Source organism: Corvus hawaiiensis, chromosome 3 (assembly GCF_020740725.1).
Source record: "Corvus hawaiiensis isolate bCorHaw1 chromosome 3, bCorHaw1.pri.cur, whole genome shotgun sequence".
Lineage (NCBI taxonomy): Eukaryota > Metazoa > Chordata > Aves > Passeriformes > Corvidae > Corvus > Corvus hawaiiensis.
Genome location: NC_063215.1, coordinates 11,584,574 through 11,604,995, shown reverse-complemented (window position 1 = coordinate 11,604,995; position 20,422 = coordinate 11,584,574). Strand labels below are relative to the sequence as shown.

Sequence of the window (20,422 nt, the reverse complement as noted above, 5' to 3'; positions counted from 1 at the left end):
CACCATTGAAAGTCTCTAAGTAAGAATCAAAGGACACACAAAAAATGTAGGTGTCATCTTAGGAGTCTACTACAGACCTCCTGGCCAGGATGATGACACTGACAAATGGTTCTCTGAGGAACTAAGGGACACTTCCAGCTTAACTGCTGTTCTCCTTATGAGGGACTTCAACTTGCCAGAGATCAACTGGGAACATCATCGAGCTGATGGGTCCCTTCCAACTCACCATTTTTTATGGTTCTATGATTCTACGAAGCGTATTTCCTTCAACTCTTACCTAGCTTCCATATTTTAAAGAAACACAGAAGTTTAATACTGTGCTGTGACTGAAAACAAATTAAGGTACAAAGTCAAGTTAAAACTTACACTGTAATAAGGTTTTATTGAGGAACTTCTATTCACTAAAAAAGTGCAGAAACTGCTGAATGTTTTTCTCTGAGTAGTCTCAATGGCTTTTGTAGCTGCGTAACATCAAACAACAATAAAAAATCCTCCAAAACAACAACAAAAAAGAAAAGCAGCTGGACTCTAAAAAATGATTTTTTTTGAAGAGCTGCCAACAATTTCAAGTTCCTGGAGAAAAAAAGAACAGGAGAGAAAAAAAGGTTAATTTGAGGGACTTTGAAAAATCTGGTTCTTCTTTCTCCCTCTTATCCCCAGTAAATGCTTGCAATATCTAAATATATCAAGTTTAAGTGCTCTAGTCCCCCGGAGATGTGGGAGGGGAGGAAAGGCAGGGAGACCCAACAAAACACAGGGCTACAATGCTGTACAAAAGTTACCATATTATTTCCCAAAATTCTTATTCTACTTCCTTCCCATATATTGGAAAGACTTGTGTCTATTTAGTTTATCATAATAAAATGAACATTTAGAGACTTATTCTATACCTTGGAACTCAAGAGTGTGCAAGAACTAGTCTACTGGAACTAAGAAACTAGGTTTATAATGACACAGCTTGCTAGGTTTTGTAAGCTCATGTCCAAAGACACTCATACTCTTTAGGAAAGGAATGAAAGGACTTTTTTTCCCACCAAGATAACATACTACAAATAAATTTTTCCCTTTTCTAATTATGAAACTATAAGTTCTAATAGTTTCTCATGTTCAGCTACTGTGGTTTCACTGGAAAATAAATGAAACACATTTTACTGCATGTATTAATTAGCACACATTTAAGAAATAAAGCATAGCTAGGAAGAAGATATTTTTAACTTAATGCTAATTTAAGTGTGTAGAGACACTAAAACATTACCACAAGTATTAGTTCAAACGGTTTATTAAAATATTACTTCATAGTTATACAAAATATATTTCATTTTTCAAGAAGAAAAAACAGAGTAACAGATAAAAAAATTCTATAGTTGGTAGCTAAAAATATCAACAGAACATTCAAAATTTTCTCCTCATCCAAACTGTGCTTATTCTTGTTCTGTGCACACAGTAATCCTTTAAAAAATTATTAATAACAATACAGAAATATCTTCCTGAGACTATCTAACAAATCATCATCTTTTTCAGCATCAGGAAGCAATAATTTTACACATATTATTCTACATTTGTCTTCAATATTATACCATATTCATACAGAGATACTTATTGATCTTCATCTCTGTTATTCCTATTTTGGAAATTCAATGTTCTTTGGTCTCTTGGAGGGTCTGGCATGCGGAGGATTCGAATATGGGGACTCATAGGCAGAGAACTAAAAATAAAGGATGCATCATTTAAACAGTGTTTCTTCTCCACAAATTTTAGTATTTCCATTTAATTCTTTACATTACATATTTTCCTTTGAATAACTCCATCTTTTTCCTTTGACAGTCTTAAAAAACAGTAACATGGGGCGAAGTTTGGACTTCACTGAACTGATCCTGGACCCTGACTTCAGTAAAAGCTTGAGGTAAAGACAAGCAGTCATTTCAATCATGTGATTTCTAACAATTAGACAGCCTTAATTAGAGAAAATGTTCTTTTATGAAAACCTCCAAATGAACATATGATGGAATACAAATAAGGACTTGCCTTACAGATCCTGAAGTAGCACACACTATACACACATGTAATCAATCACAATGTACTAAGAATGAGCAAAGTTATTAAGCACACATTTAGTCAGGCTTCTTCACTGATTATCCTAAATGGATTTTTCCTGAAGTTGCTCCCGTATTTTTGTTAAATTAAGTGTTTGCTGAACATGAAACATGTAACAATATAACAAAACCAAACTGAACTTGAATTATTAAATTTTTCAACAGTAGCCATACAAAAAGTCCTGTATGTTTATCGGTTTCAGAAAATCTCCACAGAACCATTTCCACTGAAGTAACAACAGATACCACTACTCTACTTTTTATATACTGTAGTGAGGGAAGACAATTAGGAATAAATCAATCAAGTTCATTTTGAAGACTGCTTTAATTACCCTCTTCAGACTTCACTGGTTACTGGGTTAATAGAGAGGAGCTGGCTGCACAAGGTTAGACACATGACTGTCCCCTTAAGCTGGGAGTGGCTCTACCAGGGATTTATATGGGGGTTTTGAAAGAATTTTGAACCACTACATCAAATGTTCAAAAAATGGTGCAAGTTATGAGTCTCTAGATCGGCAATATTAAAATCAATAAAATAAAATCAACTCAAAAGACAAACACCTTGAAAGTATTGTAGCATTAATAGAAAAAAATTATAAGTCTTTTGTTATATTTGGAAGGGGAAAGGGACATACAGGGCTCTAAGCTAAGAAGCTCCTGTTTAACAAAATAAAACATTTCAAAATGTTGTTTTATTTCAGATAAACTGATTCAAGTCCCACTGAATTACAATAATGTAAGCAAGGGTAAAAAAAAACCTATTTAAAAAATCCTTTAAATTCACAGAACCATCAGTAATTAACTACTTAATTGTTTATGTTCTACTGCTACAAACAGCAGAATTTCTTTCTCCTCGTACTTAACTTTTTCAAGTTACACTCCTTGCAAGAGAACTCCCTTGCAATTCTTGTATCCTGAAATAAAACACAGTATTACCTCATGGTCAGGGGGGTGAACAAAATGAACTGTCGATGCCTCTGAAAGTCAGCCCTCTCCAGAATCATGTCAATGGCAATTCTTCTGTTAACCATGTCCTAAAGACAAAACATTTGTCAGGTAGTGATACTGACAGCAATAAATACACTAGAAAATATGATTCTAGAAAACCTACCAGAATTAATTGCTATACAGTCAAGGTTAGCTACAGAAAAATAACCAAATAATACTAATAAAAGCTAAGAAAAACTGGGTAAACATAAGAGTTAAATTCTAAAGGCTACAAATTATAGTCTGGGAAGTTCTTAAACTGTACTTTTAAGTATACATGGGCAATGGAAGGCTCCTATCAGAGCAATCACACACTCATCTACTCACAGTGTTTTTCTATCAGCTTTGATGTACATACAGTACTTCTTTACTGAGTATGCTGAGATGAACTTATTTTAGCAGAATAATGTTTCCTGTAAAATCCTGACTCAAAAATCACCTGAAAGAATTTCGGGGCTCCATGAAACCTCTGCTATGATATCATGGAGCTTGTTTTTATTAGGATTATTACTGTTACTATCATTATTGCTATTTTGAATGTAACCTTACACATTAGGCTTACTGAGAAGGATGTGCAACAGGAAGCTTTTATTAGCAAGGACTAACAAAGTTCTGATGATGTGCAGTGTTCCTCATGAAACCAGAGATCTCCCACAAAAATACACCGTGGAGTCCTCGTGTGGTGGGGATCTGTGATTACGCCAAGAGTAACTACAGAACGTGTGGACAGTAAGGCTGCACTTACTGCCACTGCGGTGGACAGACAAATTGTGTGGAATTATTTATGGAACAGATGGCATGCAAGTTCTTTGCAAGGCCTACAATTCTGAGTATCCACCCTTTTCAGGAAAGATGGGTAAATTTCTTCACAACTAACTTTTTTTAAAAGAGGATCTATGATTTGAAAGTCGGCTGAAAAATGACTGCTTCACTACCTTCACTACCTACTGTCCTTTTTGCAATTCTTTAATATAAACTATATTATCTTTGTTCCCTTTAGGTGAATCCTAGCAAATAAATGATTGATGAGGAAGGGACAGTGAGGCAAAATTAAATAAGCCAGTATCAAATCTTTGTCTCATAGAAATAAATGTTTTCTCAAACTCGTACCACCCTGCATATTAATAAGTAGGAAATAAATCTTAAAAAAAAAAAGAAAATAAATTTCAGAATGGCTTAGTGGCCTGTACAGGGAAGCTGTACACAAAGGTATTATTTATCAGTTTTAGATAACCTTAGTATTTATTGTTCATTATTCTGCATTTCAGCATCTTGGAAACATGCTACTAGCTGAAGTCTGTTTCTATAAAATGAGTAGCAACAGTGAACTCAATTGCTGCATTTGCTCTGAAAAAACCCCACACTGATCTCAAAATTGGCAGAAATCAAAGCACATGCCAAGCCCAGACTGTCACAGCAATATGCAGAGTCAACCTCTGACAAACACAGTAATAGCTGATTTATTATTTTTGTGCTGAACAAAGGTTTGAGCACGTAAATTAACAGAAATGCTCCTATTTCTCCATACCAACTTCAGAAACAAAGTAAGCTTCAAAAGTCACCAAAGTCAACAAGATCCCTAACAGATTTTGTTTTGGGGATTTTGATTTTGGTTTGGGGGCTTTTTATACTTTACAGTTAACTACAGTGGTTTTAAATCTAAGCAAATCAAGTAACAACCCAACGATTTCACTAATTTATACACATCAGAATGGGAGACGTAGTTTTAAGTTTAAACTATACCATGTAGACATCAAATTCATCCATGCATCTGAAAGGAGATTCAGAAATGTTCCACAGAGAAAGAATGAAACAAACTGTGGAGAAGGAACGTTCACCTCCTGATAGGGATCTCAGATCACTACGGGAAGCTTTTTCTTCTTCTCGAGGCTGAACCTTGAAATAAAAATATTGGAGCAATTTTTAAATCTGAGATGAAGCCATACTAACAGAATCATAATTCTAACAGCAAACACATTAGAAATGAACAGATAGAGATCACTTGAAAACCATTTTCTGCATTTCACTGCAACTGCCATTCCGGAATGCAATGGCTCCTAACCATTTAGTAACACATTTCTAGGATGACTGAAACTTCCTCTACCACAGTCATACACACTGAACAGATTGAATGACTCTCTCAGTGTTTTGTTATACAAATCTCTATTTTCAATAGCTCTTAAACGATGTTTAATAAATGTCAACCAGTGTAGTTACATTACAGTAAAATCCAGTGGTTACCAGCTACAGTAAAAAAGCAGGTGATTGATTTACAGCAGAATTTTAAAGGAGGAAGAGATTTTTTTATGTGGAATACATGAAACATTGTGAACAGCCATTTGGTTACATTGATTATGATGACATCTTGTGGCACTCCTTCTGTAACATGCAACTTGGGCATTTTCTTGCCCTGCTAATTACGTTACCTTTAACAAGTTAAGCAGGCAAATAAGGATTATTTTGAAGAGGGATCTTTTTTTGCAGGGAACCGTTTTCTTTTTACAACTTACATTCCTTGACTAAATACAGATCCTTGCTGTGAGATACCTGAGACATCAGCTGTTAAAAAAATATATATTCTGATAAAGTCAAGTAATGACTTGATATTTTATGGACTGAATTTAGTTCTTCAGATACATGTGCTTCACCTGTCTAGTTAGGACTGCAACATGTATTTATGTTGTCACTGCACATTTTTCCTCTTAATCCCTAAAACGAAGTCTCCCACAGAAAAAAAGCTAATAAATCCATGACAAAACTTTTTGGGATGTGTGTTAAAAGGTACACAGAAAAAAACCGTATCGAAACTTTCATGCATAAAGTTGTTCAAATAACAGCTAGAGCCACTATACAATCACACAAATACTGGTGAACTTCCTATCAATGAAACAGGAGTGAGTTATTTTGAAAGACTGACTAGGATGACTCACTACTTAAGTTCTTATTATTGGCATAAAACAACAACCCACATTTTTTCTTTGTAATCTAGCAACCTGCCCATTTAAAATGGCAATGTTTCTGTTCTTCCTTGTTTTCAACAACATCCTACTGTCACCAAACAGGACAAAAGAAACTTATCCAACACTGATTTGATGTGAATAAGCAGACACTTCTTCGTTCAGGCTTTTGGAAACTCCTCCAATGTGTTCCGCTCAACAGATGAAATCTAGCCATTTTTATATACTTTTTCTTCTGAATCATTGTTACATAAGTACTTTTACATACTATGCATAATATGCCTGCTCCTTAAATTTAACCTTTACAATGACTGGTTTTGTTAGTCATATAACTTCATCAATATTCTTATCCTAAAACAATCATTGGTCGTCTCTACTGTGGTCCACCGATTGGAATCCTTGATATTCAAACCAAGATAGGAAGGGTAGGGGGGTTTCCAACCAGCATAACGTGTGCATGATGGTCTCCATAATGTCTTGACCAAAACATAGGAAGTCCAGTAACTTCTTGGTGAGGTTCTTGTGGTTGCATATTTCAAACACAACACTCCTAACATTTCTATACCTTATACTTCACAATTTTCTACTTGTAATCATAACTAACTCTTTTATATGATTGATTACTTGATCAGAATATTTGTAACACTACAATTAAGCTATCACATTTTGGAGAGGGAATTATTCTATCATTTGCAATGCATTTCTAGCATCTGAGACTAAAACAAATAATAATTCATTATGTATTATGGTAATTGAAGTAATATAAAATAACTTACTGTTATGGAAAGTGTCTCATTCTTGTGATCAAAAATTATATTTCCAGAGCAACCTCGAACACGTAGTAAGTGCTCAAAATGGAGTTTGCATTGCATAGAAAGGCTCCTTAAATCAAGCAAATAAACATTAGGGCAGCAAGATTAAAAATACATGAAAAAGCAACAACAGGTTTTCATCAACAGTCCCACATCATTAAGTATTAAGCCCTGCTCCACTAACGACATTCTCCCAAAATCAATTATGCTCTCAAGTGGGTGACATTAAACATACTGGAGAGAATCACTGACACAAAGTAAGAATGTAAGAAATCCAGATGTACAGCTTTGAATTTTCTAAAATTTTATTTTAACAGATTGGTATGAGAGACTGAAATGGTCAACAGTTTAAACATTCCTACAATCACTGAAAGGACTTTTGCCCACTGTAGCAAATTGCAGAGAAACAGCTGTTCATGTGCGACCACCAAAGCCCAAGTATACCTACTAACAGGAATTCAAACTGTGATGGGAACCTGAGATAAGATAAAGGGGATAACATTGTCCAGCCAACCCCGGTGTGGGGAGAAGAATGTATCCACAAGTGATACTGGAAGAGAGACTCAGATGCTGATGGTTCAAACATTCAGGGGCCAAGCTGCTGATGTGCAAACTACCCAGAGGGCAAGCACAGCCCACCTCAGGCTACAGCTGGTGTTGAAGGAGGTAAGGAAAGAGGCAAATCCTGGAGGCGGGTCCTGTCTTTTTGTCCTTACTCAGGTGAACTCAGCTGTGATTACTTCCCTGCCAGAAGTACTGGGCCATCCACAGTAGCCTGAAGGCGGTTAATCTCTGCTGATGGGCCATACTGGACTCAACTGCACTGACATCATAGACAGCTGTATCATCCTAGAAGGTGTCAAAGACTCCCAAAGTGCCCTGTGATCCACAACACTACATCATCCAGTCTGAAACTCCCCACCCCAGGGGAGGTATCTGGACATTCCCAGCTGAGCCTGGGTGAATATAAACCCAAGACAGTCTGTGTTCTGGGCATTTCTTTCACCATCTGACAGACCCAGTCTGTAACAGCAGCTTCAACCAACACTGAAGTTGCAAAAACCAAATCTTGTTGTAAAGCCTATGGGTTGGGTGATCTTCCTGTTCTTATCCTTTCCTTCTCTTTCTTATACATTTTCTTAAGCAATATTTTTATGCTTTTATGTTGTCATAATACTATGGATTGCAACAACCAAAATGGCTATATACCCGTTTTTTGCCATGCAACCAAATTTTTCTAAAAATAAATGCTACATATATATATAGAGATATATACAGACAAACACCAATTCAGTGTTGTTTCACTCCAATGTGCCCCAAGGGATCTATCAACAAGAACCTAGGCTACCCTCGCCTTCTGGGGTGGGTTGTAACAAGTGGGAGCTTTCTACAGAGCCTCAACAGAAAATTACCACATTCCACTGCTTCCCTATTCAGTACTAGGAGTGCACAGTAACAAGTTGGCATGGCCTTTACTAGATTCTGGGAATTAAAGAATATTGTGTATTAATTTCTCTGTCCACCCCCCTCCTCCTCAATTCTAGCATATCCTAGACCATACACGACAGTTCCTTCAAGAAAGAACTATGGTTCTTTAACATGTCCGAAGGTGGAATTCATTCTTAAACTTGGCCACTAGGACTAAGATTCAATGTGACATATGTGGGAACCAAAAGGCAAGCATTGGATTTGGAAGGTAAATCTTGCCCACTATTATATCTGTACTTCTATCTGCAAAGGTTGGGATTCTCCTCATCATCACCATTTGTCACGATCATACTGGGACCTCCCCCAAATGCACATCAAAAAGTACAAAAAGCAGAGACAATCAAAATATCCTGCAATTTCTGTTAAAGGAAATAATAAAGTGCTGCAATAGAAAACAGACCAGTCCTTCTGAAGGAAGGCAACAACAAAATCTTCATGGATAGGTATAGGATACTAAGGGACTGAAGCAAGACAGAAGGGGTGTACACCCACTAATGGAGAAGAAGACGTCGAATTACAGAATCTGAATCAGGATCTTCAAATTTTTTTCATCATAGGGCGGAGGAAAAGTATTTGGCCCACAATGAAATTATAGGAGCTCAGCACCACTAATTATAATCAATTAAAATGAGTAACAGCCCAGATTATTTCAAGTCCATGTATGTTGCTGGTATTTTACTGACCAAAACCAGCACTCAAACACAACTGCCTTGGATGAAGGCAACACAATTGAGGCCTTTGGGTTGAAGCAAAATACACCACACTGCTTTTCCAGCTGTCAGTCCAGGCTGCCTCTAAACTGCCAGGCATGGTAATATTGAAACTGGGAGCAAGCTTAAGTTAAAAAGATTGTTGTGAACACAGCCTTAAACCCACCTTAAGAATTGACGATACACTTTGAGCCTCTCTGTCATTACTTCATCCAGCACTGCAATAAATCTCTTCAAATTCTTTACTTTATTGCTTGCATCCTCGTATCTTTCCCTTGCATAACGAAATTGCCTGTTTTAATTAACAGAAAAGTTAGGAGCCATATGCATTACATTAAAACTGAGCTATTGTTGTAAATGCTGAGAATAATTTTGATAATCAAAATATTCAAATGAAAACTTTCTTGTGATGATTTATGTTAAAGCTAAAAGCATTTGATGAATCAAGTAAGACACTGCTGACAATTAAAATGTGGACAAAAATTAAATCTTAATTCTATTTATAATTCTTTTGAAAATAAACTCTTTCACCAAGGAGAATGAATGACCGGGTTCCCCATGTTCACAAATATCTGAGGGGAGTGCTTCCTTGACATCCACTGAAGTCAAAACCTCAAGGAACTGCCTAACTTGTGCATTAGTTATTCAAACTAGAATTATGCTTAATACTCAATGCATCACAAAACAATGGCAAGTTAAATTTGTGTAGTCATAACTGGGATACTTCAAGAGAGTATCTGATTATTGGTAACATCATATACATAGCACAGATGCTGCTTAAAATCACTGGAAGGTGTTTCAGGACTCCTAAATCTGTTCAGTACTGGTTGGCTGAGGATTAGTACAACACATTTCCACACCTTCATACATAGCTTAAGTACTAAAAACACACATAAATACATAGTGAGTCAGTAAGAAAACTCTTCTTTCCCCTCTCTTTCCCAACCTACCTGAACTGTTTTAGACAGTAAAGATGACTTACTGTATTATTTCTTCTCTGTTTCCACGGTGACTGCTTTCTGAATTTATCTTCTCTCTCAAGCGATTCATTTCTGCATCGAGACTTTTAACAGTTCTGGTGACCATGATGCGCTCTGAGAAGATTTGCCTTGCTTTTGCCATTTTTTCCTAAAGGAATGTTTGAAACTCAAAGAATTGTCATATTTTTAAAAAATCTGTTTAGTCTTCACAACAAATATTTTATGCTACAGAAGAACATGGACTACAAGCAAGAACAGCATTTTTGTGTTGTTCTTTCTGTTTTCATTACAGCAAACCCAGTTAACAATTTTATTGACAACACTTATACATGGGTAGTTATTTCAGTGCCAAGAACTGAAATATTCAAGATTTTTATACAATCACAGTTATTTAGCTAACGCAGATAAATAAGGAACCAAAATCACCATATTTAAATAGGGCAGTCTTCCAAAAGTCTTTGCAGATGTGATTTCAGAGCTGGTTAATAAAGCTTGATTGGGTAAGTCTTCAAAAGATCAGATATGGGGTCTGTACAAGGAAAAACCTACCATCCAAGAAACCAAAACAATATTGTTCAATTTAGCTTAAACCCAAAATTTCAACTGATTTTAATTTTCTCATTGCAAAAGATGGAAGAAATGGTCCTAGATGGATGAACCCTAATTTATCTGTCAAGACAGAAATGGTGTCCTGTCAGAAAAAAAGAGGCCTCAATTCACTTACACAAAATTACTTTACTTGCTTTACATAGTCAAACACAGCTGAGAGAATACTCACTGTAGCTGAGTATATTAATACGGTCTGTATGTTATACAAGTGGAATGAATTATTATTAAATATTAGAAGAATCAGGACCATCTGACTTCAATAGCTAAAAAAAACCTCCACCACACGTACCTCTAATTCATTTCCTTTGGCAACTAGCAAATCTTTGTGCTTATTTATGCAAGCCACGTGCTCTCTCTGTTTGTCTTCATAGTGCTGCAAACGCCGTTTACTGTTTTCCACTTCTGACTCAGCCTGGTTTAATTCAGCCTGTTTGGAACAAATCACGATGTGAGCTGGTTGGGGTGGATTCCTGAGAATCTCTCTAGTGTTTACTGACATACCACAGGTTGCTCTAACTTAGCTTGCTTTCAGTAACACTAATCCTCCTAGAGTCTGGGATTCTTAACAGCAGTTTATTGAGAAAGTCTATGCTCAATTCTGACAAGAAATAAATACATGCAATCATTTTAGGAATTATATCCTGAGGTGATATTTTCATTTTTAAAAAAAAGCTATGCTTTCTCCTAAAGCTCAGAAAACTGCATTTACTTTTTACACTACATTCTATCTGGAACTTCTGATGCCTGTGTGACATCAGCCAGAACTGCATTTCTGTGTGAAAATTCAGTGTCTGCTATACCTATAATATAAAATCATAGGTTGGAACAGACCTTTAAGAACATTAAGTCCAACCATCAACCCAACACCACCACCATATACACCACTAAACCATGTCCTCCAGTACAACACCCATACATTTTTTGAATGCTTCCAGGGATGGTGATAAAACCACTTGCCTGGGAAGTTTGTTCCAATGGTTTACAACCCTTTCCATGAATTTTTTTTTTCCCAATATCTAAACTAAACCTCCTCTGGTGCAATTTGAAGCCATTTCCTCTCCTCCTGTCTCTTGTCGTCTGGGAGAAGAGACTAAGCCCTAACCTTACTACAACCTCTTTTCAGGTAGTTGTAGAGACTGGTAAGACCCCCATTGAGCCTCCTTTTCTCCAGGCTAAACAGCTCCAGCTCCCTCAGCTGCTCCTCACAGGAATTGTGCTCCAGACCCTTCACCACCAATCTCTATACTATGTAAGTATTGATAGTATTGAAGTGATGTATCTTTCCAGAGAAGCAAAGAGGTATAAAGAATGACACGAATTAGGACATAATTTTCTTCCTCATCCCTGTCAACTAGATGGCTTGTCTAAATGATGCCATGAAGATTTTTGCCTTTTCTTTTATACCTGTTATACCTTTTACAACTTCTGTATTCCTGGTGCTTTTTGCCTACATTCTTGGACTTGTTTGTCAAGCTAAGAGACTAAACATTTTAGAAGCTTCGTAGCTAGGGATCAGTGTGCCCCAGACCCCAAGGTCCTCTCCAGAACATATTCTGTAAACCAAGATAGAACCATCCAGGGGAAGGTTCCTTGGGGAGGGGGGGCTCACTTGAGCCTCTCATTGGGGAATCTTTGATAGATATGCTAATTAGTAAAACCTATAATGTTATACCCAATGTTGGGGGGGAGGAAGAGAGACACAGAGACACAGGGAAAGAGAGAGATAGACTCGGCGGGGTGCATCTCGATGCATATGACCTGGACGTGTACACCTAAGGATCCTTAAAAATAAATACCAAGGTAAAATCTCTTTTCCCCGTCTAACCGTGTATGCCTCTTGATTTTAAGACCAGGAAAAGGCATTATCAACAAAGGAAAATAAAAACCACCAAATCAAACAGAAAAAAACCCAACAAAAAAAACCTCAAAACCCCCAAAACAACAAACAAGAAAACCAAAAATCACCAACAGTAACAGATGCTCTTACTTTTTTCTAGTCCTATATTAAAACCACAAATTGATGTGTATCAGCAGCTCATTAAACAACTGTAGAACACTTAACACATCTGATTTAAAACCTTTGCAGAAATTTCAGTGCTGCCCTCGATTGTGTTCAGTACTCTAAATAACAAGCAATAATGTTTTCATATTCTGAATAATCTATTCTCTTTCCTTGCACAGTGGTTGTTTTAAAATAGATAATTATCTCTAGAACTTCCATATAAGATACATTAGAACTAACACATTCATCTGTTGCTTTCCTGACCTATTTAATTACTCTTTTTGTTTGCTCTTTTAGTTTGGGCTGACTACATAGCAATATACAGTTTAAGTGAGACATGTAAGAGATTCCCATATCTTTTTTCTTCATTTCATCATTCTAGAAGTTTACAATACTATAAACATCCTGGACTCTTATTTCTGTTTTCTATGTTCAAACTATGAGTTCTTCTTGCCAATGTGAGACTGTCTTCCTTTTGCCAATACCAAATTTTGCATGTCACCATTCTGCTATTTATCTTAAGTCTTGCTATTTCTCTGCCATTTCCAGGTGCCTTTTGTAGTCTTGAATAATTAAAACTACGTACTGGTACCTTCTGTGATTACGTAACTTCATAGAATAACAACCACTTCATATAGAACTTCAAATGCTATTTTGAGAAATGAACAGTTATGAACATTCTTAGCCAAGGTTTCTTAGAAACAAACAAGTAAAAACAACAAATGTGATGCACGAGAAAGGAAAGTAAAGGAAACTGTTTTTCCTTCCTTTTCAGTCCATGACTAAAGATACCTGGAGATGAACTCTCTTTAAACATAAAATACTACAGTGACTACACTTAACAATCAATATCACCTTCAAAATATTGCCAAGCTTATTTTCCAATATGCATTAGATGAAATTCTCCATTTCCATTTTATAGGTAGACCTTAAGTGTATCAGGAAACAGCAAGTTCCTTTCTCCTGCCTCACCTCTTCTTAACCTCATTCACCTTGACACACAAATGAAACAAATCAAAAATACAATATGAAATTATTGTTACCTTAATTGGGCCAGCAATTTCTTCTACTTGATGAATTTTTTCTTTCACTTCTTCTAATTGTTTTTCAGCTGCTTGGAGACTATTTTCCAGTTCTTCCATTTTTCTGCTTTGCAGCTGCATGTCTTGTTTTACAGATTCCATCCTACTCTTATTTTCTTCAACTTCATCTTGCTGTCAAAATGTATTAAAGTTAAGAATAATAAAAGGAGACACATTTGTAAACTACTGTACCAGATTTTTGTTTTACTATCACTGTTAGGGTACGGTATTACATGAAGTACTCTATAACTCTAGTAAGAATAGGAGCAGCTCAATGTAATTGTCACTAAAGCCCAAAGGAAGAGACTGATAGATCTTGTAGGATCTAAATCAAACTGCAAAATAAAAGTGAAACTTCATATTTATGTGACTGAAAATTAAGAGGATTTTATTTGGGAGTTGTGATGAAAAGACTGAAAAAGAACAAGGTAACTTCCCTCTGGATTTGTGGCCCATATACATCCAATACACAATGGAATTCAGGAAGAATAAGTGGATTGTGGTTGTCTCCTAGAAAATGACACCATTCCTAATGAATTATCATCATAAATACTTTCTGATTCAAAAAGAAAAATATTGCAAAACCTGGGGAAAATTTTTTTAAATCACTTAAATCACTAATTAAATCAAATACAAATAAATAAACACTACAAATAAATAAAATCATTCCATTTACAGAAATGTTTAGAATTATGGATAGTGTTACATTCTTCACTATTCAACTTTGCTTATTTCAAAACATTGCTAACATTAAAAGACATTATTTCATATGCTGATTAGACATAATTGGATAATCTATTCTTACTAATATATGGACGTCTGCTGACTGGTGTTCTTCTATGTTTTCAAGATCTGCTATTTCTGCATTTGCTGTTCTTACTTTTATCTGAGAAGAAAAAGAAAATACATGTTCTGAAGCTTAACTAAAGAGAAAAGTTCACATTTGCTCATTTAGGTCATCACAGGAAAGAAGATACTTGTATCTTTTAGTTTTGTTAATGACTAACGAGACACAACTCTTCACACCCACCTATGGAATTCATTTTCATAAGCTATAACTTCCTCTGAAAGTCATGCACTTTAATGAATTAAGTTGCTGTATTTCCATTCGAAATGTCAATTGAATAAAATACATTTTATTTTTTCTTCTCATATTTATCTTCTGCATTTCAGACCACATGCCAGGTTTTTTGCTGCTTCTTACTTGTAATTGACTGAATATAACCTTATATAGCATGTATTAGCTTACCCTGTCTACCTGGAGCACCACTGCCCACCACAAATATATATACCAGAGACCACAGAAAGGAGGCTAACAGTTGTAAAGTGGTTTATAAAGAAATTAAGAATACTTAACGAAGAAATATTCAGCATATCAAGATTGGTTAAGAATATACAGGAAGAGCATGAAGATAAACAAGATTCTGGGAGTGAAGAGGCAAGGCTCAACAGAAATAAAGGAGGGAAAGCATTTCATGATGCAAGTGTCTCTTCTGTGCAACAACTTACTACTAGTGTCAAAAAAAGCAGTAGAAATTAGTAAGATTTAGCACAAGGTGAGAGAAAGATACCAAAGAGAAACAACAGCATATGCTAGGATTGATGTGGTCTCTATCATTCTGTCCTCAATTGTAAGAGTATACTACAAAAATAAATAACACGAAAGCAAACAACAAAAGTAAGGACAAACATTAAAAACTATCAGGCATTCCAAACAGATTGCAGAAGTCAAAGTAAAATAGGGAAAGACTGAGGAGTTTCTACAAACTAACACTGTACCTATTTTTACCTGTAGCTGTTTTTGGTGTCGTCGATGACCATAGAGATGATCTTCATTTTGCCTAATCTCATTTTCAATGGAATATAAACGTTGCTGAGATGCTGTCAACTGTGCCCTTTTGTTTTCAATTTCTCCATCCAAGTGACTTTATAAACAAAGTGATATTGAGATATTACATACTACACAGATATTATTTGTGACACACATACAGAAATACACAAATAGAAATTACATGCATGACAAGACAAAGGGTAAAAATGTACTCCTTTTTAACTAGCCTACATCATTGCCCCATAGCAAAATTGGTAATGGAATGCCTGTAACACTTTGAAAGTTAAAATAATCTTTGAGTGAAGTTCATTATATATTGACATGAACCACGTACACTTAACTGACATATTTAAAACTTTTGAGTTTATAGAAATAAACTTTAACATTCAATTCAGTTTATACTATCAGCTATTAATACTAAAATTACTTAGTATGTCTCTAATATAATCTGGGCCTCAAAATGAACGTATTCTACTGTCATGAATTTCCTTGGTGACAGTTCAAGTTTGTAATCTTTGAAGTGCATTTTGCTTTTTATCTGCCGTTTTGAAAGCAAGTAGAGAAAAAAGCCCTAAAATTATAAAAGGTGAGGGAATTCTCAGAGATACCTACCATGAATGAAATCAAAAGCCTGAGGAAATACAGATGCAAAGTTTGAAACCAGTAGGAGGAGGATGTGTGCTAACAACTTCGGTTTGAATAGTCAGGCTTCCCTTGCAGTAAACTATGACACCACTGTTCAAGTATTGTATTTTTAAAGAAACAGCTTTGACTCCATACTCTTTTTCACCAAGCATAAACTAAAAAAGAAAGTAGCTGGATTTCATCGAGCATTGAGCACAGAAAATCCCTACTTGGTGACTAAGATCTACATGCCACAAGCTAACTAGATACAATGAAAGTTTGTCCCTGTCACAGAAAGGCACTGAAATTAAAGAGATTTTCTGGAGTTCTCAAAAAAGGAAGTGTAAATCTCAGAAAGAAAACTGAGAGACTAGAGTAGTGTAAATGCAACTAGACAAATAAGCAGTTCCACTATTCATGCCAACAAGTGCACTTTTTACAAACACAACATTGCAAGATGCTAACCTGATTTCTGCTTCAACATCTTGACTTAGGAACCTGGGTCTAACAAAACTGGAAGAGTAATAGCGTCTTTCAAACACTTGATCACCTTCAGCAGTGAAAGCTTCTCTGCAGTTTTTTGGGGGCTGATTGCACTGCATGACTTCACGAGCCTTACGGCTATTCTGAAAAACACAAGGGCCTTATAATACCAGCAGAAAAGCAACCATAATTAAAGATAAGAATTCAAAAGTTGTCTGGTTGTTTTCACCCAGAAATAATTCCATTTCTAAATGAAAAGAAATACAGTAATGAAAGAATGTGAAAATTATCTATAATGTCAAGAATCTACTTTTCTTAGTTGTGTAAGACACTTATGTTCTCAAGAACTCACTAAGTTTAGTTGGTCATTTAGTTGTGAAGTCTGTAGTCTAATCAGTCCCTTATAATTTGCCTTGCGGAAAAAAAATCACTAACCAGAAGGCTGCTATGCACAGGTATATTCAACTGTCAAAATCAGAATAAACATACAGGAAACAAGCTTCCAAAGCAAGGTATGAAGTACATCAAACACTATTCAGTTAAAGTTCAGGGAAACATATTGGCAAAAAACCCCCAACACTGACAGTGCCAGACTAAGTGGTCACAAGTGGCTTTGTCCAAGGTAACTATGTTATCCATTCCAAAGTTTCAATTTTTCCACAGAATACCTCTTTCAGATTCAGTTGAAATTGTTCAGGTAGGGCTCAAAGACAGTAACATTATGAAAATCACTGCTTAGTTCAGGCAGAGGGGGAAGAACGATCCTGACATTCCTGCCATGAGAAAAGCCTATGAAGTTCAGCTGTTATGTAACCCATTCAGTGACAGCCATGCTTGATAAACAGTCAGCTCTGGATTAGACAGAGCATGAACTGCCTCTTTCCAGTAGGAATGTCAGAGGATAAACTGGAACAAGAGATTTTGGAGAAAAATAAAATTCACAAAAAGTAAGCATCATTAGTTCTGCTTGCTTAGACAATACCCTGCCTTCTCTGTATAAAAACATATACACCTTATTTTTATCTTTGAACATTTTACCTGTAATCTTATCTGCAGGAGCTGGTATCTTCAGTACTAACAAAAAATCAAAAATCAATTAAGATCAGAAATCAGATAGTGTCAGAAAACTTGGCTACCAGCTGCTAGGTACGACCGGTAGGGGCTGTTTGCAAATTTTGCTAACACCCAGACTACCCAAAACTGACACATCCTGAACCCACCAATTAACAGAGACATGAGAGAGAGCCAGCAGTCAGGAGGCTGATTACACACACATGGACTATCTAGACTGGGAAACGAAACCACTAGAGGCCCAGAAAGGTAGTGGCAAACAATCCAGAAACAAACAGGAAAGGTCCTGAAACACATTGGGCAAAGAGCAGAGCGAAACTCACTCTATTTCTTTTATCCATTACAGACACTACCATTGAAGGTGTCATATATGCTCCACATGTTTCTTTAAAGATCAACAGGGAGCATAAAGCCTTACTTTAATCAGCAGGATTGTTTCTATACCCCTCATATCGATCAAACAATTGGCAACCACTGGATCATCTATTTCCAAAGCTGTCAGAACTGATGGGAATTCTGGATGACGAACAGCTCTGAAGAAAAAAAAAACACCATTCATAAAACTCACATGAGATTCTCCAAAACAAAAAAATTTACAAATAGTTCTTTTCAACCATCAAGACTACGCAATACAATTCAAAACATAACTTACCTCTGACTAGTATCATAAATTTTATTCTGAAATTTATTTACAATTATTTGAGGTCTATGTCCATGGGCAAAATACTTTGACATCAGAAACTGAAGAGTTCTTTCATCACTATGATTATCACAGCAAAATGCTTGAAGTAGGCCTTTTAAACAGGATTCGATAGCCAAGATCAGTTCAGGATCTTTTGGATGAATCAAAGCACCTAAATAAACATAAGAGGCAAGGCTTTAGGTGCTGTGTTCCATGACAAAACATTCAGTAGAGCACTTTTACCACTCAAGGTTCTTGTTTTGTTGTATTGCAGGTTTTTCTAAGAGTCTAAAGTAAACCTTTCTTACAGGTAGAAAAAAAATTAAGAAGTTGACTGTAAGTTAAAAGACTCTACAACAGACCTGAGAACACAAACATGTAATTTCTCTGCCTAGAGACACCTACACATGGTTGGAGGCCTATATTTTCTTCCATTAGGGTACCAATTTTACGGCAGCTTAGCAGAATTGTATCAGGGCAAAGATAGCTTATCAACAATTTAGTTCTTTAAGGATGAAGGCAGTGGAACAACTATACTGAAAATAAAACAGACATGAAGATTTCCATTATATCACCTGTCTTCAGTAGCATGTGTTGGCACATTCTTACCCTGCAGTAAATGCTGTGTACTTTACATCCAGAATATGCTGAAACCTTTCCTTCCATTCACAAACTGAAAATAGCAGCCACTGTCAGAGCTGGACAAAAGACAAATAAAAGCCACCTTTCCAAGAAAATCTCAATTGGGTCTGTCTTGAGTTGCCCCACACAAAACATCTCAAGTTTGACAAACCTACAAGTCAGCCACTGGACATTTCGAACATAATCTGTCCATGACATGGACAGTGCTTGAGGAACAAGCAGTCAAAGCACAGTAGTCTGATGCTTTGAGGGTGTGGGGGAGTCAGAGGGATGCACTGAAAGTTTACCATTGTAAAATACCTCAACAAAAACAGCTGGAAAATGGGGAAAGCCAGTACCCGTTACTGAGTGCATGACAGTAGCATGACAAAGATAACCTACCAGGATAAAACCTATAGTCCAGGAAGTACAGAAGAAAAAAGTACATCTGAAGCTCCTTAAAGAACAAAGTTTTCCTAAAAGACCACTATTTACATTAGCAGCCATACAAAAAAATCCCATGAGAAAATATGTTTCAGCAGTTATGCCTACCTAAAGGTCCAAGAGGTTTCTTTTTAAAGCGTCCTTGCTTATGGGCCATTTCAATTGCTTCAAGAAATGCTGGTATATGGGGTCCAAATCTTTTCAAAGTATTTGTTTTACTGTCTTTCAGGTCTCTCAGCTGTTTCTGCTTGGCATCCAGTGCTTGTTGCACATCACTGTTTTCTCTCCTAAGATAACAGATTTTTTTTCTGTAGTTATAGAGCCTTAAGTGCACTAAAATAATTATAAAGCCTTGTTTTTCAGTTACTAATAGCATAGTGTATCGATATGTCAGTAGTTCAATAAAAAGCTAGGTACACACATGCAATACTTTTATAGTTTCAAGAAACGTAAGACAAAAATCCAAGAGAGAAAATTACTACTTTGCAACAGTTTTACAAGACTTCTTTATTTCTAACAAATCATAGTAAATTTATTTTATTTCTAATTATGTGCTTCAATTTCACTGTCTTCCAAGATCTTCAACAAAACACACAGTAAGCATTAGTTACAATAATTGATAAAAGGCATTTAAACTAATACATCAGGCGCAATAAGGAAGAATTCTCACATTCTTTAAGACAATAAATGACATTGCCATAATCCCCTCTGGTAATCATTGTTCAGGTTTCCAAATCAAAGTCAGAGTCCTTTGTTTTTCTATCTTGGGTATGGGCTAAATTGGTATTTGAACCACTTTGCCTCAAAACCTCTGTGAATCTGCCTCAACTATAGAAGCAATAATTACTCCTAAGTGTATCTATTCTCTATCATGTGAAAAAGAAACTGGAGCCTAATACCTCAGGGATCACAGGTACATAAGAAGCGATACATACAAGAAGGGATT

General features: G+C 36.0%; 1 protein-coding gene across 3 annotated transcripts in view; it reads right to left on the bottom strand.

Annotated features, from left to right (window-relative positions):
• Positions 1-355: 355 nt before the first annotated feature.
• The window catches only part of SMC6 (structural maintenance of chromosomes 6), a 40,932-nt gene continuing 20,865 nt past the window's right edge, over positions 356-20,422 (bottom strand). For all 3 annotated transcript variants that reach the window (XM_048297205.1, XM_048297208.1, XM_048297207.1), the window contains exons 15-28: positions 19,585-19,763; positions 18,382-18,583; positions 18,148-18,262; positions 16,641-16,801; positions 15,510-15,645; positions 14,526-14,606; positions 13,682-13,852; positions 10,926-11,063; positions 10,030-10,175; positions 9,214-9,339; positions 6,814-6,919; positions 4,824-4,976; positions 3,030-3,127; positions 356-1,705 (exon numbers count right to left, since the gene is read on the bottom strand). In XM_048297205.1, coding sequence (XP_048153162.1) covers positions 1,597-1,705; positions 3,030-3,127; positions 4,824-4,976; positions 6,814-6,919; positions 9,214-9,339; positions 10,030-10,175; positions 10,926-11,063; positions 13,682-13,852; positions 14,526-14,606; positions 15,510-15,645; positions 16,641-16,801; positions 18,148-18,262; positions 18,382-18,583; positions 19,585-19,763 — 1,921 coding nt within the window. In that variant the 3' untranslated portion in view covers positions 356-1,596. The remainder of the gene's footprint in view (positions 1,706-3,029; positions 3,128-4,823; positions 4,977-6,813; positions 6,920-9,213; positions 9,340-10,029; positions 10,176-10,925; positions 11,064-13,681; positions 13,853-14,525; positions 14,607-15,509; positions 15,646-16,640; positions 16,802-18,147; positions 18,263-18,381; positions 18,584-19,584; positions 19,764-20,422) is intronic.